The sequence below is a fragment of the Rana temporaria genome, chromosome 8, assembly GCF_905171775.1.
Source record: "Rana temporaria chromosome 8, aRanTem1.1, whole genome shotgun sequence".
Lineage (NCBI taxonomy): Eukaryota > Metazoa > Chordata > Amphibia > Anura > Ranidae > Rana > Rana temporaria.
Window position 1 is genome coordinate 181,869,609 of NC_053496.1, and position 22,976 is coordinate 181,892,584.

Consider the following 22,976-nt stretch of genomic DNA (forward strand, 5'->3'; position numbering starts at 1 on the left):
TCATACCCTCCACACTCCTCTCCTGTACATACTGCCCACTGTCATACCCTCCACACTCCTCTCCTGTACATACTGCCCACTGTCATACCCTACACACTTCTCTACTGTACATAATGCCCACTGTCATACCCTCCGCCCTCCTCTTCTGTACATACTGCCCACTGTCATACCCTCCACACTCCTCTCCTGTACATACTGCCCACTGTCATACCCTCCGCCCTCCTCTTCTGTACATACTGCCCACTGTCATACACTCCACACTCCTCTCCTGTACATACTGCCCACTGTCACACCTTCACACCCCTCTCCTGTACATAGTGCCCACTGTCATACCCTCCACACTCCTCTCCTGTACATAGTGCTCACTGTCATACCCTCCTCTCCTGTACATGCTGTCCACTGTCATACCCTCCACACTCCTCTCCTGTACATACTGTCCACTGTCATATCCTCCACACTCCTCTCATATACATACTGTCCATTGTCATACCCTCCACACTCCTCTCCTGTACATACTGCCCACTGTCATACCCTCCACACTCCTCTCCTGTACATACTGCCCACTGTCATACCCTCCACACTCCTCTCCTGTACATACTGTCCACTGTCATACCCTCCACACTCCTCTCCTGTACATACTGCCCACTGTCATACCCTCCACACTCCTCTCCTGTACACCTCCTGTACACCTTCACACCCCTCTCCTGTACATAGTGCCCACTGTCATACCCTCCACACTCCTCTCCTGTACATAGTGCTCACTGTCATACCCTCCACACTCCTCTCCTGTACATGCTGTCCACTGTCATATCCTCCACACTCCTCTCCTGTACATACTGTCCACTGTCATACCCTCCACACTCCTCTCCTGTACATTCTGTCCACTGTCATACCCTCCACACTCCTCCTGTACATACCGCCCACTGTCATACCCTCCTCTCCTGTGCATACCGCCCACTGTCATACCCTCCACACTCCTCTCCTGTACATACTGTCCACTGTCATACCCTCCACACTCCTCTCCTGTACATACTGCCCACTGTCATACCCTCCACACTCCTCTCGTGTACATGTCAAATCCCACTGCCCACTGTCATTCCCTCCACACTCCTCTCCTGTACATGCTGCCCATTGTCATACCCTCCACACTCCTCTCCTGTACATACTGCCCACTGTCATACCCTCCACACTCCTCTCCTGTACATACTGCCCACTGTCATACCCTCCACACTCCTCTCCTGTACATACTGCCCACTGTCATACCCTCCACACTCCTCTCCTGTACATACTGCCCTCTGTTATACTGTCCACACTCCTCTCCTGCAGATTCAGATGTAAAGGGGAACTCTTAATCACAAAAATATATGTATAGTGTATTTCTACATTAAAAAAATTGCTGTGCATTGCATTGTACAGAGGTAATGAATTTAATGTACTACAAAAAAAAATTGTTCGGGTTTGGCTTGATGAAAAGGTGACAACCCTAATCCAGACCCCTCCTCCCCATTATGTTTTGTCCTCTTCCTCCATGAGATTTACACCCAGTAACCCCCCGTCATGTCCATCTTCTTCTTCCTCCATAGGCACAGTGATGTCAGAAAGATCTCTACAAGGACGTCACGATGAAGAAGCGGCCTCCCCCCACATCACCGGGTAAGAGGAGACTTTATTGTAAAGGAGAGAGCAGTACAGAGGCTCCACCTAGATCCCCCATCATCTGATAAACACATAGAAACAATTAGCTAGATTCAGGTAGCTGGGCGCATCTTTGAGGCGGCGTAGCGTATCGTATTTACGCTACGCCGCCGTAAGTCAGAGAGGCAAGTGCTGTATTCACAAAGCACTTGCCTCCTAAGCTACGGCGGCGTAGCGTAAATGGGGCCAGTGTAAGCTCGCCTAATTCTAATGAGGATGAGGGGGCGTGTTTTATGTAAATGATTGGTGACCCGACGAGATTTACTTTTTTAGGAAGGGCGCATGCGCCATCCGTGTACATATCCCAGTGTGCATTGCTCCAAAGTACGCCGCAAGGACGTATTGGTTTTGACGTGAAGGTAAATTACGTCCAGCCCCATTCACGGACGACTTACGCAAACGACGTAAAAATTTCAAATTTCGACACGGGAACGACGGCCATACTTAACATTGACTAGGCCAGCTATTTGTTCGACTAACTTTACGGCCGAAAAAGCAGTACGCAAACAACGTAAAAAAAATGCGCCGGGCGCACGTACGTTTCTGAATCGGCGTATCTAGTCATTTGCATATTCTACGCCAAACTCAACGGAAGCGCCACCTGGCGGCCAGCCTAAATATTGCACCCTAAGATACGACGGCGTAGGAGACTTCGGCCGCTCGTATCTTAGCCTAATTTAATCGTATCTGGTTTCCAGAATACGCTTAAATTTAGGACGGCGTAGATTCAGAGTTACATCGGCGTATCTACTGATACGCCAACGTAAAGCTATCTGAATCCAGCTAAATGTATTCAGTCAGTGTGTGTGTTTCCTACAGATGGATCCAGTAATGGGAACCCACCAGAGAGATGTCCCCATCCTCTGTATTTCCAGCTAACATTGGGGCCCAAACTGTAGGGTGGTGCACATGTTACCGTCTCTTTATGAGACATGCAATTAACTACTTTTAGGGCTGTTATGCAAAGGTAGTCTCTGGTTGTATTGGATTACTAGCAGTGGAACAAAAACAAAGCTGAATACGCTCACTAGTCCTGGTATACCGCAAATCTTGTCCTGGGCACTTGGTGGTCTGCAGTCTTTAGGGTCCTGATCCTTTGTGGCTTACCTCTCTGGTGCAGGAACAGACAGGCTAGAGCAGCAGGTCTGTACCCCACAGTCTGAAGCACATGAGGCTCTCGGGAGACTTTATTGTAAAGGAGAGAGCAGTACGGAGGCTCCACCTAGATCCCCCATCATCTGATAAACACATAGAAACAATGTATTCAGTCAGTGTGTGTGTTTCCTACAGATGGATCCAGTAATGGGAACCCACCAGAGAGATGTCCCTGTCCTCTGTATTCCCGGGATTCCACACAGGAAGATCACACCATCCCCCACCATCATCAGGTAGGTGGGACGGAGCACGAAGACTTAAATAACGATTCCAAGCTCTGACAGGACGTTCTTTTATGTAATCTCTATTTCCTTTTAACAAGTATAATGTACTCTGTTATCTTTGGGGTTTAGGGTGAAGAACGGAAAGACATCAAAGTTGAGGTTAAAGAGGAAGAAGAAGAAGAGAGGTTGGTGAGTGGAGATCAGCAGTCTATGGAGGAGGGAGGTCCTCTGTATTCCTGGGATTCCACCCAAGAAGATTATAACTGTACAGAGAACGATCAGGTAGATGGGACTGGACTCGAAAATAATTCTGAGTAGACATTCTTCTATGTAATTTCTTGTTCCTTTTTCTAAATTCATTCTATCATCTTTGGGGTTTAGGGTGAAGAACTGAAAGTCATCAAAGTTGAGGTAAAAGAAGAAGATGAAGAGAGGTTGGTGAGTGAAGATCCGCAGTCTATGGAGGAGGGGGAGATGATTAAACAAGAGGAACCTTCTCTACATATAGACACAAGTAAGTAACAAATGCAGAAACAATTCATATTTTTCACTCCGAAGGGGAAAAAGGAAGCCCAGTCCGAAACTTACAGCAGATCCCGAGGATTTCACATAGAGCTTGGTCCGATTTCCTCCAACAAGGAAACGAGAATTTATAAACACAATGTTCTGAATCGTTTTTCCTACAAATATATATTTTTTTGTGTTGAGAAACACATCCAGTCATCTCCATTCTCACAGTTCCAATGCCATTAACGCCCCAAAACCCCTGTTACCCATTATGGTTGGCAAGGATCGCTAAATGGTGGACCGCGGTCCGGACCTGGACCAAGTGACAGTCCTTTCTGGACCATGGTTGTACCATTTTAGTAGCTAGGTGTCCTCTCCCATGCGGCCGCCGATGTCCTCCTTGCAGTAGGGCATGGGGGAAAGAAGGAGATCTGCACAGAGAGTCGGAGTCTAGCCCTTGTTAATATAATAAATTGGGCACCGCCCGCCCTCCATCCAGACCTGCCCCATCTCCCGCTCCCTGCCCTGATTTTGAATAGTGTTTCCTACAAATATAATTTTTTTTTGTGTTCAGAAACACAACCAGTCATCTCCATTCTCACAGTTCCAATGCCATCAATGCCCCCAAAAAAACTGTTACCCAGTGTGGTTGGCATGGATCGACAAATGGTGGACCGCGGTCCAGACCTGGACCAAGTCACAGTCCTTTCTGGACAGCGGTTGTACCATTTAGCAGTTGGGTGTCCTCTCCCGTCCGGCTGCCATTGTCCTCCTTGCAGCCGGACAGGGGGCGAGAGGTGGGGCAGATCTGCACAGAGAGTGGGAGTCTTTTCATATTAACAGGCAGGTACAGGTAATCACCCGCTTGTTAATATAATAAGTTGAGCAACTCCCGCCCTCCGTCCAGACCTGCCCTGTCTCCCGCACACTGCCCTGCTGCAAGGAGGACAATGGGATGGAAGACCCAGGAGAGGACATCCAGGTCGATAAGTACCTCTGCTGATGTAACGGGGGAGCTATGATGTGAAGGGGGGCTGAGGACGCTAATGTAATGGGGGGAGCTATAATGTGAAGGGGGGCTGAGGACACTGATGTAAAGAGGGGAGCTATGATGTGAAGGGGGGCTGAGGACACTGATGTAAAGAGGGGGCTATGATGTGAAGGGGGGCTGAGGACACTGATGTAAAGGGGGAGCTATGATGTGAAGGGGGGCTGAGGACACTAATGTAACGGGGGGCTTTTTTTATTATTATTATTATTATTAAATTTGTGTTTTCTTACAGATGGGCGTTTTGTTCTGAATTCTTCGGAGGGAGATCCAATTTTATCTCCCGATATGAAGGCAGAAGATGATGACATCACACAATGTTCTCCAGGAGAAGATCCCATTATTCCAACCGCACATCACAGACCTTCCCATCTGGAGGGATCAATGGATCCTTCTAATCCTGAGGAACCTTCTGATAAATCCCATACTATGACATCAGATGTCCATCTATCCCACACTATGACATCAGATGTCCATCTATCCCACACTATGACATCAGATGTCCATCTATCCCACACTATGACATCAGCTGACCATCTATCCCACACTATGACATCAGATGTCCATCTAAGTTCTCACAGTGCTGATCACTCAACCCATCCACCCAATCCCGAGGAGTCTTCGTTGGGTGATGGAGGCCACACAGGAGAACCTTCATTGTCAACTTCAGATTGCAAAAAATCTCACCCTAAAAACAGAGCACGGTGGACAAATCCCACGGGGGAGCGTCCTTTTTCATGTTCAGAGTGCGGAAAATGTTTCACTAGGATAGGACACCTTCATCTACATCAGAAAACTCACACGGGCGAGCGTCCTTTTTCATGTTCGCAGTGCGGGAAATGTTTCACTGGCAAAGGAACACTTAACAGACACCAGAGGATCCACACAGGGGAGCGTCCTTTTTCATGTTCTGAGTGCGGGAAATGTTTTATTCAGAATTGGGAACTTGTCATACACCAGAGAAATCACACGAGCGAGTATCCTTTTTTATGTTCGGAGTGCGGGAAATCTTTCACGTCGCAAAAAGTCCTTGTTAGACACCGCAGAGTTCATACCCGTGAGCGCCCCTATTCGTGTTCAGAGTGCGGGAAATGTTTCACTCAGAAAGGAGAGCTCGATGAACACCAGAGAAGACACACAGGCGAGCGTCCTTTTTCGTGCTCCGAGTGCGGGAAAAGTTTTCTTAGGATACAGCACCTTCATACGCACCAGAGAGGTCACACGGGCGAGCGTCCTTTTCCATGTTCAGAGTGCGGGAAAAGTTTTGCTGACAGAATATTGCTTCGTATACACCAGAGAAGTCACACGGGCGAGCGTCCTTTTTTGTGTACGGAGTGTGGGAAATGTTTCACGGAGAAAGGAAAACTTCACAGACACCACAGAATTCACACGGGCGAGCGTCCTTATTCGTGTTCGGAGTGCGGAAATAGTTTTACTCAGAAACAGCACCTTGTTTCGCATCTGAAACACCACAAGGGCGAGCGTCCTTTCTCATGTACAGAGTGCGGGAAATGTTTCGCCAGGAAAGGATCCCTTGTTAAACACCAGAAAATACACTCAAGCGAGCGCCCTTTCTCATGTTCCGAGTGCGGGAAATGTTTCGGCTTGAAAGAGGTCCTTCTTAAACACCAGAGAGTTCACACAGGTGAGCGTCCTTTCTCATGTTTAGAGTGCGGGAAAAGCTTTGCAAACCAAATGAATCTAATCAGACATCAGAAAAGTCACACCAAATGATTGCTCTTTACCAGGGGTTTCCAAACCTTCTAAGCAAAGGAGGAAGAGAGAAAAGATCCCTGGTGGTGCACATCCACGGGGTCCTATTGTATTATGAAAGAGACAACCTCAGCACGGGTTCCCACCAGGCCACGCCCCCGACGTGTTTCACTCCGCCTCCTCAGAGTTTAGTCATGGGGATCCAAGGGGCCAGTTTCCTGTCCTTCAGGCTGTAGGAACTGTGACCAATGAGAGTAGAAAATGCTCCAACCAGGCCACACCCCCCAACGTATTTCACTCCTCCTCCTCAGAGCTTAGTCATGGGGATCCAAGGGGCCAGTTTCCTGTCTTTCAGGCTTTGGGGGGGCCTGATTGTGACCAGTGAGACTAGAAAATGCTACAACCAGACCACACCCCCAACGTGTTTCACTCCACCTCCTCAGAGCCTAGTCATGGGGATCCAAGGGGCCAGTTTCCTGTCTTTCAGGCTTTGGGGGGGCCTGATTGTGACCAGTGAGACTAGAAAATGCTACAACCAGACCACACCCCCAACGTGTTTCACTCCACCTCCTCAGAGCCTAGTCATGGGGATCCAAGGGGCCAGTTTCCTGTCCTTCAGGCTTTGGGGGGGCCGGATTGTGACCAGTGAGAGTAGAAAATGCTACAATCAGGCCACACCCCCAACATGTTTCACCCCGCCTCCTCAGGGCTTAGTCATGGGGATCCAATGGGACAGTTTTCTGTCCTTGAGGCTTTGTGAACTGTGACCAATAATGAGTAGAAAATGCTACAACCAAGCCACGCCCCCAACATGTTTCACTCCGCCTCCTCAGAGCTTAGTCATGGGGATCCAAGGGGCCAGTTTCCTGTCCTTCATCATTGGTTTTCATGGGATGCATAGTGCCCTATTTATGGTGTCATTGGGTGGAATAGTGCCCCAAGGGCCAGATAAAGGCAAGCAAAGGGCCACAGATTTGAGACCACTGCTCTTGACAGCTGTATGGTGGCATTTAACAGGAGAAGACGTTCATTATATAGGACACGTGTGGTATGGAGTCCCGCTAACAGAAGCCGATATTGGGATTTTTCTTTACCAAAAATATGTAGCAGAATACATATTGCCCTAAACTGATGAAGAAATTCGATTTTTTTTTTTTTATTGGCTGTTTTATAGCGGAAAGTAAAAAAAATATATATCGCTCTATTTTTGTTTATTGCGCAAAAAATAAAATCCGCAGAGGTGATCAAATACCACCAAAAGAAAGCTCTATTTGTGAGAAAAAAAGGACGTCAATTTTATTTGGGAGCCACGTCAAACGACCGCGCAATTGTCAGTTAAAATAACGCAGTGCCGAATCGCAAAAAATGGCCCGGTCATAAAGAACAAAAAACGCCCAAACAACAATACTATCCCCACCACCCACTATCCCGCGGATTGTTATACTTGTAATTCTCGTCAGTTTGTTTTTCTCCGTATTCTTCACGTTCTACTCATTACTCCAATTTCTTCTCACCTCTTTATTGAAGAAGCCAATAGAAAATTATCAATAAATTGCATATATTTTACAATTCAAGAAATTATTTTGATTCAAGATTTGTTTCCTTTTATTCTGATTTTGTAACATAAAACAAGAAAGTTCTATGCATTCTGTTGAGTCTCGCTTTTTTTTCCCAAATGATAATTCTGAGATGATCGGTGATTAGAATGTGTTCAATCAGTTCATAATAACACCTAAAGCAACCGGGGCTGAACCACCCTTGCAAGGAAACTCACTTAGAACATGGGGACATCAAGCTATATCCACTGGATAGAGGCTTTCCTATCTTGTGGGTCTATTTCCAGTTTTAAGGTGGTCTCGACCAAAAAATCTTGGGTTTTATTGCTCCATATTATCATTCCGGGGGTATCTGTATGGATGTCCACCTCCCAGTGTTTATATTATTCTTCTTTTATACCCACGCTATAGTGAGACAGGAGGTCTCTACCAGCCGTCAAATGAGCCACAGCCTGGAATTCGGGAGACAGGAGGTCTCCACCAGCCGTCAAATAAGCCCCAGCCTGGAATCGGGAGACAGGAGGTCTCCACCAGGGGTCAGTTGTGCCCCAGAGTGGAATCGGGAGACAGGAGGTCTCCACAAGGAGTTAGGTGTGCCCCAGCCTGGAATCGGGAGACAAGAGGTCTCCATCAGGAGTCAAATGAGCTCCAGCCAGGAGACAGGAGGTCTCCACCAGGAGTCGGGTATGCCCCAGCCTGGAATTGGGAAACAGGAGGTCAGATGAGCCCCAGCCAGGGGTCAGGTGTGCCCCAGGCTGGAATCAAGAGACAGGAGGTCTCCATTAAGAGTCGGGTGAGGCCCAGTCGGGAGACAGGAGGTCTCCACCAGGGGTCAGGTGTGCCCCAGCCTGGAATCGGGAGACAGGAGGTCTCTACCATGAGTCAGGTGTGCCCCAGCCTGGAATCAGGAGACAGGAGGTCTCTACCAGGAGTCAGGTGTGCCCCAGCCTGGAATCAGGAGACAGGAGGTCTCCACCATGAGTCAGGTGTCCCCCAGCCTCGAATCAGGAGACAGGAGGTCTCCACCATGAGTCAGGTGTGCCCCAGCCTGGAATCGGGAGATAGGAGGTCTCTACCAGGTGTCAGGTGTGCCCCAGCCTGGAGACAGGAGGTCTCCACCATGAGTCAGGTGTGCCCCAGCCTGGAATCAGGAGACAGGAGGTCTCCACCAGGAGTCAGGTGTGCCCCAGCCTGGAATCAGGAGACAGGAGGTCTCCATCAGGAGTCAGGTGTGCCCCAGCCTGGAATCAGGAGACAGGAGGTCTCCACCAGGGGTCAGGTGTGCCCCAGCCTGGAATCAGGAGACAGGAGGTCTCCACCAGGGGTCAGGTGTGCCCCAGCCTGGAATCAGGAGACAGGAGGTCTCCACCAGGGGTCAGGTGTGCCCCAGCCTCGAATCAGGAGACAGGAGGTCTCTACCAAGGGTCAGGTGTGCCCCAGCCTGGAATTGTTCCTCCTTGGTCACATAACAGTCCAATTAAATGATTTTCTCTTCATTTAGTAAATCACAGTCTCTCTCTCTCTCTCTCTCTTTGTGGAAACATATCTTCTGTGCCCGATAGCAGGGAGGCCCACCCCTGCGGCAATAAAGAAAAGGGTTTCACTCCTCAACAATCTGTTTCTCTTGGCACCTCTCCTCCCACTAGCCAGACAGTTCTGCCCTGTGCGAAGTTCTATCCCAAGCTTATATATGATCCTGCCAGGAAGGAAATTAAGTCATTCCCCTTCCTGGAAGGATATTAAAAGCCCACGATCCTGGAAGGAAGGCTGGGTAAAGATGGAAGCCCTGTCACCGGTGAAGGCTTAGTTTTCAGGTAAGTCTTTCATGATGTGCTAGTATGCAATGTGTACTAGCACATTATGACTTAACTTGCAGGGAGAAGATTTTTTTGTTTATTTTTTGCTGTCGTCTACTGCTTTAACCGGTTGCCGACCGTATACTGTAAATATACAGTGGCAAGGCGGCTCCCCTGGGCAGGATCACGTACCTGTACATGATCCTGAACTTCTGGGGTGGGGCCGGTGGCCCACTCCCGCTGTGATTGGACGCAGTGGGAGCCAATAAATGTGTTTAGTGGACGCGATATCCACCAGGACCCACCGATCATTCAGGGGACACAGGCAGAACAGTGGTCTGTGAGAAGGGAAGGTTGTGATGCTGTGTCCCTACAAAGCAGGAACACGGATCTCTGCCTTCCTAGTACAAGCACCCCCCACACAGTTAGCAAGCACTCCATAGGCACACATTTTACCCTTTGAGTGCCCCTGATGTTAACCCCTTCCCAGCCAGTGTCATTAGTACAGTGACAGTGCATATGTTGAGCACTGACCACTGTAAGGGCTAGTTTACACTTGCATTCAAAACATGGCTTCAGACACCTTGCTTTTTCTTGGTGCTTCGATGGGTCTCAGATGAGCCTTTGGTGGGGCTTCAAGCAAGTTTTGCCTTAGACTTCTATGGAGGCTTTGAAGACACTTTGAAGCACCTTTAACCACTTAAGGACCAGCGCACACACATATACATCGACAAAATAGCACGGACAGGCAGATGGGCGTACAAGTACATCCCTTTAAATTTGCCGCGGTGTGGTCGCATCGGCGTGCGCACAACCCTGCCGCAAGCACCGTAACCGTGTCCACGGGACCCACGGACTCGATGTCCGCCGGTGTCCCGCGATCGCGTCACGGAGCTGAAGAACGGGGAGATGTCAGTGTAAACACAACATCTCCCCGTTCTTCCTAGTGACATGTCACTGATCGAATGTTCCCTCTTATATGGAGCAGCGATCAGTGACGTGTCACTCTTATTCACACCCCCCTACAGTTAGAAGCACTCCCTAGGACACACTTAACCCCTTCCTAGCCCCCTAGCGGTTAACCCCTTCACTGCCAGTGTAATTTTTAACAGTAAGCAGTGCATTTTTATAGCACTGATCGCTGTATCAATGACAATGGTCCCAAAATGGTGTAAAAAGTGTCCGATGTGTCCGCCATAATGTCGCAGTCCCGATAAAAATCGCAAATCGCCACTATTTCTAGTAAAAAAAAATATTAATAAAAATGCCATAAAACTATCCCCTATTTTGTAGACACTATAACTTTTGCGCAAACCAAACAATAAGCGCTTATTGCAATTTGTTTTACCAATAATATGTAGAAGAATACGTATCGGCCTAAACTGAGGAAAAACATTTTTTTATATATATTTTTGGGGGATATTTATCATAGCAAAAAGTAAAAGATATTGATCAAATACCACCAAAAGAATTCTCTATTTGTGGGGGAAAAAAAACTTACATTATATTTGAGTGTAGTGCCGCACGACCGCGCGATTGTCAGTTAAAGTAACGCAGTGCCATATCTCAAAAAATGGCCTGGTCATGAAGTAGGAGGGGGACCTTCCGGAGGGCAAGTTGTTAACTCAGATTTCCAATCATGCCTTCCCTTACATCAGAGCAACCATCAGAGTGCCCTCGAGGGTACCTGCACTAAAGACTGGAGAGAGGGGGGCTGTGGGTGTTATTGTCTGGATTTGACGCAAGGTATAATCTGTGTTTATTGTCAAAATAAGAAACGGTTGCACCTCACGTGGGCTCCAAGTAAAGTTTATTGGAATATGAAAATTTCCAAAATGGCACCAGCAGTGGTCAAGTTAGATGTATTTCTCACAACAGAAATGTGGTTAATCATCGATATAACTTGAAAGAAGAATGGACCTCGCGGGAGCCGGCAGAGTGATGGAACGTAATGTAGACTGCAGTATTTATAGGCAACACAAGGTGGTGATCTCCTGTATTGTCACTGGAACGCAACAACAGGAAGTGATGTCAGGTGCGGACAGGAAGTGATGTAACATTCAGACAGGAAGTTCCAGGTGAGAGGTGAGTTGGGAGGAAGTAGAGAGGAGACATTGCTGGAAGTGGTAGCAGAGGAGGTAATAAGATATTATTTTATATTTACACCCAGTAACCCCCCGTCATGTCCGTCCTCTTCCTCCATAGTCACTGTGACGTCTTTTGACTCCAGCAGATAACGTTACATAATAATTGGTTTTATGAAAGATACACCTAAATATGGAACCATAAACTCCACTAGATGGACGTACGATATCTACAAACCTAAAAATTCGGACTACCTTAATAATATATAATAATAAAATATATTTTTCAGTATATACAATAATTTTTCAAAAAATTTTGAAAGACCTTCCACAAGACCCCAGATATGAGAATAAATAGTAGTATTTATTTTTAACAGTAAATGTGACTTTCACCAATCATTGACCGCCGGTCAATTTTAAACACAATTACAATTTTGGGTATCTTCGTTTTTTTTATTTAGAAATTTTGCAAACACTCGTTGTTTTGATGCTGAATATATTTGGTATTTATTAACAGGTCAACTTCCTTACCTTTTACACAGAGGGTTTAAAATTAATCTCAACTAGTCTGTGAGTTGTAATGATCAGCGAGGCGGCTATATATTATCCATCTACAGAGATCTTGTATCGATGACATCATTACACCAGTGAAGATGGAGGAGGACCTGAGTCACATGACTGAGAAGATACTAAACCTCACCCTGCAGATCATCTACCTGCTGACCGGAGAGGTAAGGGGGATTCTGGGAGGTCACATGACATCACTCTTATCTCTATTAATAAAACACAGACCTGACCGGAGAGGTGAGGAGGATTCTGGGAGGTCACATGACATCACTCTTATCTCTAATAATAAAACACAGACCTGACCGGAGAGGTGAGGAGGATTCTGGGAGGTCACATGACATCACTCTTATCTCTAATAATAAAACACAGACCTGACCCGAGAGGTGAGGAGGATTCTGGGAGGTCACATGACATCACTCTTATCTCTATTAATAAAACACAGACCTGACGGGAGAGGTGAGGAGGATTCTGGGAGGTCACATGACATCACTCTTATCTCTATTAATAAAACACAGACCTGACCGGAGAGGTGAGGAGGATTCTGGGAGGTCACATGACACCACTCTTATCTCTATTAATAAAACACAGACCTGACGAGAGGAGAGGAGGATTCTGGGAGGTCACATGACATCACTCTTATCTCTATTAATAAAACACAGACCTGACCGGAGAGGTGAGGAGGATTCTGGGAGTCTAACATGATATTCCTATTGGTTCTCCAATACAGAGATTTCCTCTTGTGAAGTCAGGTGATCATATGACCATCACAGTGCCTCCATGTGACTCCCTAAATCCTGAGAGACACAACATGGAGAAGATTCTAGAAGTCACCAAGAAGATGATGGAGCTGCTGACAGGAGAGGTGAGGATTCTGGGACATTATCCAGTAACAGACAAGGGGTGTGTCTGGATGGTGACTGTATCATTGTGTGTGTCAGGTTCCTATAAGGTGTCAGGATGTCACTGTCTATTTCTCCATGGAGGAGTGGGAGTATTTAGAAGGGCACAAGGATCTCTACAAGGACGTCATGATGGAGAATCAGCCGCCCCTCACATCACCGGGTAAGAGGAGACTTTATTGTAAAGGAGAGAGCAGTACGGAGGCTCCACCTAGATCCCCCATCATCTGATAAACACATAGAAACAATGTATTCAGTCAGTGTGTGTGTTTCCTACAGATGGATCCAGTAATGGGAACCCACCAGAGAGATGTCCCTGTCCTCTATATTCCCAGGATTCCACACAGGAAGATCACACCATCCCCCACCATCATCAGGTAGGTCACTGTAGACCCTAAACTACGAGAGGACATTCTTCTATGTAATCTCTTGTTCCTTTTCTATCACCTTTGGGGTTTAGGGTGAAGAACGGAAAGACGTCAAAGTTGAGGTTAAAGAGGAAGAAGAAGAAGAGAGGTTGGTGAGTGGAGATCAGCAGTCTATGGAGGAGGGGGAGATGATTATGAAAAGTAAACAGGAAGAATCTTCTCTACATCTGGACACAAGTAAGTCATAAAAAAAAGATTTAAAAAAACAGTTCAAATTTTTTTTATTTCTATGAATATAAAGTATACATTTGGTAGAAAGGTTGAAGACATGTACAGTGGAACCTCGGATTGCGAGTAACGCGGTTAACGAGCGTTTTCGCAATACAAGCGCTGTATTTTGAAAAATTCTAACTCGGATCGCAACAAGAGCAGGATTCAGGCCAAAGCCGTGTGCAGTACCGCGTTTGGCCTGAGGTGGGGGGGGCGCCGGAGCCGAACAGCGTGTTCGGAAATACTACATTCCCGAGCCTTTCGGAGGTCAACCAAGGTCAGCCTTTCCGGCTGTTTCCGAGGCTCTCCGATGCGCCCCACCTCTGGCCACATGCGGTATTGCATGCCATTGAAGTCAATGCGGAACAAATTATTTTCCTTTCCATTGACTTCAGTGGGGAAACTCGCTTTGATATGCGACCGAGTACTTTGGATTACGAGCATTCTCCTGGAACGGATTATACTCGTAATCCGAGATTCCACTGTATCAGGCAGTCAGCCCAAAGGGAAAACAGTAGACACAATCCTTAACCCACAGTGACTCCCAATGATCTCGTATAAAGTTTGACCCAATTTGCTGGACCAACATTCAGTATATGACTCCTAATCGCAAGACTATTCAAATATTTTTTATTTAAAATTGTTTTTCTTACAGATGGACATTTTGTTCCGAAAACCTCGGAGGGAGATCCAATTTTATCTCCCGATATGAAGGCAGAAGATGATGACATCACACAATGTTCTCCAGGAGAAGGTCCCTTTATTCCAACCGCACATCACAGACCTTCCCAATCGATGGATCCTTCTAATCCTGAGGAAACTTCTAATCGATCCCATACTATGACCTCAGATGTCCATCTAAGATCAATGGATCCTTCTAAACTTGAGGAACCTTCTGAAGAATCCCATACTATGACATCAGATGTCCATCTATCCCATACTTTGACATCAGATGACCATCTATCCCATACTATGAATCCAGATGTCCATCTATCCCATACTATGACTCCAGATGTCCACCTAAGATCAATGGGTCCTTTGAAGCTTGAGGAACCTTCTGATAAACCCCATACTATGACTTCAGATGTCCATTTATCCCATACTATGACATCAGATGTCCATCTAAGGTCAATGAATCCTCCTAAACTTGAGGAACCTTCTGGTGAATCCCATACTATGACTTCAGATGTCCATCTAAGATCAATGGATCCTTCTAAACTTGAGGAACCTTCTGAAGAATCCCATACTATGACATCAGATGTCCATCTATCCCATACTATGACCTCAGATGACCATCTATCCCATACTATGACATCAGATGACCATCTATCCCATACTATGACATCAGATGACCATCTATCCCAGGGGTCTTCAAACTATGGCCCTCCAGTTGTTCAGGAACTACAATTCCCATCATGCCTAGTCATGTCTGTGAATGTCAGATTTTTACAATGCCTCATGGGAAGTGTAGTTCCACCACAGCTGGAGGGCCGTAGTTTGAAGATCCCTGATCTATCCCATACTATGACTCCAGATGTCCATCTAAGATCAATGGGTCCTTCGAAACTTGAGGAACCTTCTGATAAATCATATACTATGACTTCAGATGTCCATCTAAAGTCGATGAATCCTCCTAAACTTGAGGAACCTTCTGGTGAATCCCATACTATGACTTCAGATGTCCATATAAGATCAATGGGTCCTTCGAAACTTGAGGAACCTTCTAATAAATCCCACACTATGACTTCAGATGTTTATCTAAGATCAATGGGTTCTTCGAAACTTGAGGAACCTTCTGATAAATCCTATACTATGAATTCAGATGTCCATCTATCCCATACTATGACATCAGATGACCATCTATCCTATACTATGACCTCAGATGTCCATCTACCCCTTACTATGACCTCAGATGTCCATCTATCCCATACTATGACATCAGATGTCCATCTATCCCATACTATGACTCCAGATGTCCATCTAAGATCAATGAATCCTCCTAAACTTGAGGAATCTTCTGTAGGTGATGGACACCACACAGTAGAGCCTTCCATGTCACCTTCCGATTGCGAGAAATCTCACAATGAAAGCAGACCACTACCTGAACAGCAGAGCGGTCCCTCAGGCGGTAGTCTCTTTTCATGTTTAGAGTGCGGGAAAGATTTCAGGAAGATAGAACAACTTCATAAACACCAGAAACTTCACACAAGGGACCGTCCTTTTTCATGTTCAGAGTGCGGAAAATGTTTCACTGACAAAGGAACACTTAACAGACACCAGAGAATACACACAGGGGAGCGTCCTTTTTCATGTTCAGAGTGCGGGAAACGTTTTATTCAGAAAAGGGACCTTGTTATACACCAGAGAGTTCACACGTGTGAGAGTCCTTTTGTATGTTCAGAGTGCGGGAAATCTTTCATTTCGCGAAACTCCCTTCTTAGACACCAGAGACTTCATACCGGTGTTTATCCTTATTCATGTTCAGAGTGCGGGAAATGTTGCGCTCACAAAGGAGAGCTTGATAAACACCAGAGAATTCACACAGGTGAGCGTCCTTATTCATGTTCAGAGTGCGGGAAATGTTTTATTAGGATGCAACACCTTGTTATACATCAGAGAACACACACGGGGGAGCGTCCTTTTTGTTGTTCAGAGTGCGGGAAATGTTTTGCTGACAAAGCTGCACATCGTGTACACCAGAGAGGTCACTTGGATGAGCGTCCTTTTTCATGCACAGAGTGCGGGAAACGCTTCATTGATATAGGAAAACTTATCATACACCAGAGAATTCACACGGATGAGCGTCCTTTTTCATGTTTCGAGTGCGGGAAACGTTTCCTTGATAAAGCAAAGCTTCTTGCACACCAGAAAATTCACACGGGGGAGTGTCCTTTTTCATGTTCAGAGTGCGGGAAAAGTTTCACTGATAAAGAAAAACTTCTCAAACACCAGAGAAACCACTTGGATGATCTTCCTTTTTCATGTAAAGAGTGCGGGAAACGTTTCGCCGATAAAGGAAAACTTCTCCGACACAAAAAAATTCACACGGGCGAGCGTCCTTTTTCATGTTCCGAGTGCGGGAAATGTTTCTCCAGGATAGACCACCTTCTTAAACACCAGAGAAGTCACAAAAACCAGTCTCCTTTTTTATGTTCCGAGTGCGGGAAATCTTTCACCGAGAAAGGAAACCTTCTTAGACACCAGATGATACACAGGGACGAGCGCCCTTTTTCATGCGCGGAGTGCGGGAGATGCTTCGCCGCGAAAGGAAACCTTCTCAGGCACCAGAGGACGCACACGGACGAGCGCCCTTTTCCGTGTTCGGAGTGCGGGAAGTGTTTCACCCAGAGACAATACCTTCTTATACACCAGAGAAGTCACACGGGTGAGCGCCGTTACCCGTGTTCGGAGTGTGGGAAACGTTTCATTCAGCTGCAGCACCTTTACGCGCACCAGAGGACTCACAAGGGCGAGCGTCCTTTCTCGTGCGCGGAGTGCGGGAAATGTTTCACCGAGAAGGGAACCCTTCAAAAGCACCAGAAAACTCACTCCGGCGAACGCCCTTATTCGTGTTCAGAGTGCGGGAAAAGCTTTGCAAGCCAAAGAAGTGTACTCAGACATCAGAGTATTCACACCAAGTGAGTCTGCTTAGGACTTGCTGACCGGGTCGAAATCCGTATTTTTTTTGCCAGAAAACTACTTCTAACCCCCCAAACGTTATCTATTTCTTATTTTATCAGAGACCCCAGAGAATAAAATGGCGGTTGTTGCCATTTTTTTTTTTATGTCACACGGTTTGGGGAAAAAATACACTTCCACCCCCTTCCTGCCCAGGACTATTTTCAGCTTTCAGCGCTCTCACACTTTGAATGACAATTACGCGGTCATGTGACACTGTACGCACGTGACATTTTTATCAGTTTTTAGAGATGGATAAGAACTTTCTTTTGGTGATATTTAATCACAGATGGGGGTTTTATTTTTTGTTAAATAAAAAAAAGACCAAAACATTTTTGGAATTTTTTTTCTCCTTTACTGATGTACACTGATGGGCACTGGTGAGACTGCACTGATGGGCACGGATAGGCTGTACTGATGGGCACTGATAGGCTGTACTGATGGGCATACGTTACTTCCGCACGCATATGTTAACGGTGATAGTGTCCCAATAACCCCTGTACCCCGTCCAAGTTGTTTTTCCCAAATAAAAGCAACCAAAACAAGCCCGGGGACTGATTTCTTGTGTCCGGGTGCAAGTGGAAAATGCGTGTAGCCTGGCTGTGCAGGAGTAAGTAAGGTAGCCGGATACCAGCAGCCCCTGTGGGGGGTAGTGCTACATATGTAAGAAATGGCACCACTGATGATAAATTAATGAATCCTGTTTATATTGGTAATCAAATTAAGACATTGTAAAAATATAAAAAAATACATTTATACCATTACTTTGCTATATTATTTGTGTGTGTAATCATCAATATACCTAATAGAAGAACGGACCATGAGGCAGAGAGCAAAACGATGAGACGTAACGTAGACTGCAGTATTTATACTCAACACAAGGCGGTGATTTCATGTATGGTCAGTGGAACGCAACAACAGGAAGTGATGTCAGGTACAGACAGGAAGTGATGTCAGATACAGACAGGAAGTTGCGGGTGAGAGGTGAGTCGGGAGGAAGTAGAGAGGAGACATTGCTGGAGCTGGCAGCAGAGGAGGTAATAAGATATTATTTTATATTTACATCCAGTAACCCCGTCATGTCTGTCCTCTTCCTCCATAGTCACTGTGACGTCTTTTATCTCCAGCAGATGATGATACATATTATATGTGTAGCACTACCCCCCCGGAGGAGCTGCTGGTTTGTTTTTGGGTGGCACATTTACCTGGTGGCTCTTTCCGAATTCCTAGGGGTGAATGGTGCATATAGCAGTAGTAAACAACACGTGTATTTTTATGTGCTCTTTATTACCCAGCCGGGTAAAAACAATAAAACTTGTGGTGAGGAAAGTAGAGTTGAAGGAAGAAAGGAGAATAGCAAATTCAGGCGTAGCAACAGGGAAACGGTCCTTCTCCCAAGTGTAATGCCGCGTACACACGGTCGTTTTTCGACATGGAAAAAAACGTTGTTTTTCAGCATGTCCAAAAAACAAAGTTTTTCCAACTTCATCATTAAAAACGACGTTGCCCACACACACCATCGTTTTTGAAAAATGATGAACAAAGTGCGGTGACGTACAACACGTAAAACGTCACTCTGAAGGGGAAGTTCTTTTCGCCTTGGGGCCTGCTTTTAGCCGATTCCTTGTTAGTAAAAGGCGATTCGCGCTCTTTTGTCTGTTACAGCGTGATGAATGTGCTTACTCCTTTATGAACGGTAGTTTTACCAGAACGAGCGCTCCCGTCTCATAACTCGCTTCTGGACATGCGCGGGTTTTAAACGTCATTTTAGCCCACACACGATCATTTTTTACAACCCGAAAAACGACATTTTAAAGAACGGCGTTAAAAAATGCAGCATGTTCGTATTTTTTTTTTGTCGTTTTTCAGAAGCCGAAAAATGATATGAAGCCCACACACCATCATTTTAAATGACGTTTTTAAAAACGTTGTTTTTTTTTCATGCCAAAAAATGATCGTGTGTACGCGGCATAACACTTCTCTGCACCACTCCTGCTTGAGTGGGTATAGCGTACCCGGACAGGCCTTTATCACTGACCTGGCAGCCGGAGTATCACTCAAACCTTTGAGGAAAATTCTCTGCCACAGACCCCCCTTAGATTGAACGTCAGGGAGACACCTCTGCCACAGGCCCTCTCTGATTGCAGTTATGGAGACAATCCTCCTCCTCTCCTTCCTAACGTCGCCCAGGTACCGACTGACAGGCGATCAATCCTTCAGTGTCCGGCTACCTTGATCCCCGGTGGTTTGTCAAAATCCTTTTGGACTGCCAGCCTCTCATTGGCGCTCTTCAGACGGACTCCCCACCGAACAGCTATACCGCTTGGGATCCTCAGAGGTGGGAACCCAATCGATCACTGGGTCCCCGTCGCTGCTCAAATGTTCCGGACCAACATGGTCCCGGAACCAGGAGCGCCGCGTGGCACGCACGCCCCGGCCTGGTAGGCCATAACACCCTAAAGGTGGGTGCCACACTGGATGAAGAAGACCCAGAACCAATGGCGTCTGCCCCATAAATAACCTTCCCCAGCATGCACAGCGAGGCTCAACCCTCCTGATTGGCTGCTGGGGAAGAGAACCCAAACCTTGACTCCACTGCTGCCATCTACTGCACTGGGGTGGGAAGAACACCCCAGCACAACAGAATGAGCCCACAGCACAGGCAAGCTGAGACAGAGACCCAATTTGAACATTTTAACCAGATCATAATTTAACTACACTCTGATCCCCCTCTAAATTTAAATAGCACCGGTACTTCGAAGTAACCAGGCGCTACATATGTTCATATGTTATTAATGTTTATATTGTTATAGGACAGAGATCATCTAAATATAGAGCCATTCATCCAACTGTCCATGCAGAGCCTCTGGTTTATAGATCGGATACATCCTAAATATAGAACCATTTATCCAACTGTCCATCCAGAGCCTCTGGTTTATAGATCGGATACATCCTAAATATAGAACCATTTATCCAACTGTCCATCCAGAGCCTCTGGTTTATAGATCGGATAAATCCTAAATATAGAACCATTTATCCAACTGTTCACCCAGAGCCTCTGGTTTATAGATCGGATACATCCTAAATATAGAACTATTTATCCATCCTCCAAAAAAATGGTTGGGGGTTGTTGGCTCTTATCACTGGGAGATAATGGACACCATGTCTTCTCTGGATCAGGATACGGGAGCAAGATGACAGTACAAGTTCTAATGAAGACTGCAAAAGAAATGAACATCCCTACAGTACATAGAATAAGGGATAAAGATCCTGATTTTTATGTATACGTTTATGAATATAGTAGAGGAAGGCTTCAGAGGCAGGGCTGTGGAGTCGGAGTCGAGGAGTCGGAGTCGGGGGAAATTTTGGGTACCTGGAGTCGGAGTCGGCAAACAATGCACCGACTCCGACTCCGACTCCTACTAAATTTAGATTGGAATTAAAAAAAAAAAAAAGCAAGTTTAAATGTCCCAATTCACAAAAAGTTATAATTAATGACTTCTCTACTGTAAGAATAAAGACCAATGCATGCAGTGCCTCACGTAACCGCAAAACGAACACGTTAAGTGACCGTGAAGAAGCATGCTTTTCATGTGCTTCACTATATGGCACGCAACGCACAATTAGGAGCTGCAATACTTATACTTTCCATAGTGTTGTGTTCTGATTTTACAGGGAACGCATGTTAGAGAACCAGTAAGTGTCCAAATAAAAAAATTCCAACAGGAGTTTTATAAAGCACTAAAAGAAGTTGAAAAGTATGATCGCTCATCAAAACTTACTGTTGAAGAAGCCATCCTTGTTTATCCAGAGATCGTTAGTGATGTGGCCAGAATAGTTACTGCAATGCCACCCACCCAAGTCAGTGTCGAAAGATTATTTTCAGCCCTAAAAATAATAAAGTCTGACTTAAGAGCCTCTATGAAAGAGGATCTGGCAGAGGCAATTCTCTTCCTTAGAACTCTACATTGAATTGATTTGCATTTGCTAAGCCTAGAACTACATTTCAAGATTAATATAAACCATTTCTAGGTTTTGCAGATTTTGTTTTTGGTTCATTATAGATAAGCTTTGTTTTTGTTCTAAAACAACCAAATAATGTGGTTTGTATTTTTTAACTGGTAAAGATCCTGTTCCTGATGTTTATGCCTGCTGCTACTATCCAGTCACTTGATTGTTTTCATTGTGTTTGTCTTTTGCTTAAACTGTGCAACACAGTAGACTGTTGGCTTCCCAGCCAGTAGTCCTGTGGTAGGTTGCGTTTCTTTCACTCAAGGAATGTATAAAATACATTTGCATATTAATACAGAGGAGTCGGAGTCGGGGAGTCGGAGTCGGAAGTACATAAAACTGAGGAGTCGGAGTCGGGGTCGGAACATTTATCTACCGACTCCACAGCCCTGTTCAGAGGTGTCAGAACTATGGAGGAACAAAGCAGGAACTATGGAGCAACTATGGGGGAACTAAGCAGGAACTATAGGGGAACTGAGCAGGAACTGTGGGGGAGGGGACTAAGCAGGAACTGTGGAGGAATTATGCAGGAACTATGGGAGGACTAAGTAAGAACTATAGGGGAATGTTGATGCTAAACTGTATATTCCAATAATTGGTATGGAACCTCATTTGTTGGACTGTATGTTTATTGTTGCTTCAATAACATCTTTCTCATTAAAAAAAAACTATAGGGGAAGTAAGCATAAAAAAAAACTATAGGGGAAGTAAGCAGAAACTATGGGGGAACTAAGCAGGAACTATGGAGGAACTAAGCAGTAACTATGGAGGAACTAAGCAGGAACTATGGGGAGAACTAAGCAGGAGCTATGCAGGAACTAAGCAGGAACTATGGGGAGAACTATGGGGGAACTAAGCAGGAACTATGGAGGAACTAAGCAGGAACTATGGAGGAACTAAGCAGGAACTATGGGGAGAACTAAGCAGAAACTATGGGGAGAACTTAGCAGGAACTATGGGGGGAACTAAGCAGGAACTATGGAGGAAATATGCAGGTACTATGAAGGAACAAAGTAGGAACTATGGTGGAACTGAGTAGGAACTATGGAGGAACTAAGTAAGAAGAACTATGGAGGAACTAAGTAAGAAGAACTATGGAGGAACTAAGTAAGAACTATGGAGGAACTAAGTAAGAACTATGGAGGAACTAAGTAAGAAGAACTAGGGAGGAACTAAGTAAGAACTATGGAGGAACTAAGTAGGGACTAAGCAGGGATCATGGAGGAACTAAGTAGGAACCATGGGGCATGGTCGGGATGGCGGACTGAGTGGACATGTTCCCTGAGCTCTCCTGGAGTGTGATGCGCTATTTCTCCCGTATCTCCTGACTGGGCCTGTCTGTGGGGCCCCCGGATCCCTGAATGCTGTCTAAAATCTATGGGAGTTAGAGGAAGGCCAAGAAGTT

At 45.8% G+C, this 22,976-nt stretch overlaps 2 protein-coding genes across 2 annotated transcripts in view; one reads left to right on the forward strand and one right to left on the reverse strand.

The window, feature by feature from the left end:
* LOC120909806 (oocyte zinc finger protein XlCOF7.1-like) overlaps positions 1-7,500 on the forward strand; it is a 39,331-nt gene extending 31,831 nt beyond the window's left edge. Inside the window, exons 7-9 of the mRNA XM_040321536.1 lie at positions 3,243-3,356; positions 3,456-3,588; positions 4,865-7,500. Coding sequence (XP_040177470.1) covers positions 3,243-3,356; positions 3,456-3,588; positions 4,865-6,363 — 1,746 coding nt within the window. The 3' untranslated portion in view covers positions 6,364-7,500. The remainder of the gene's footprint in view (positions 1-3,242; positions 3,357-3,455; positions 3,589-4,864) is intronic.
* LOC120910202 (gastrula zinc finger protein XlCGF26.1-like) overlaps positions 1-22,976 on the reverse strand; it is a 1,148,070-nt gene that overhangs the window by 552,745 nt on the left and 572,349 nt on the right. The gene's annotated exons all lie outside the window — the stretch shown is intronic.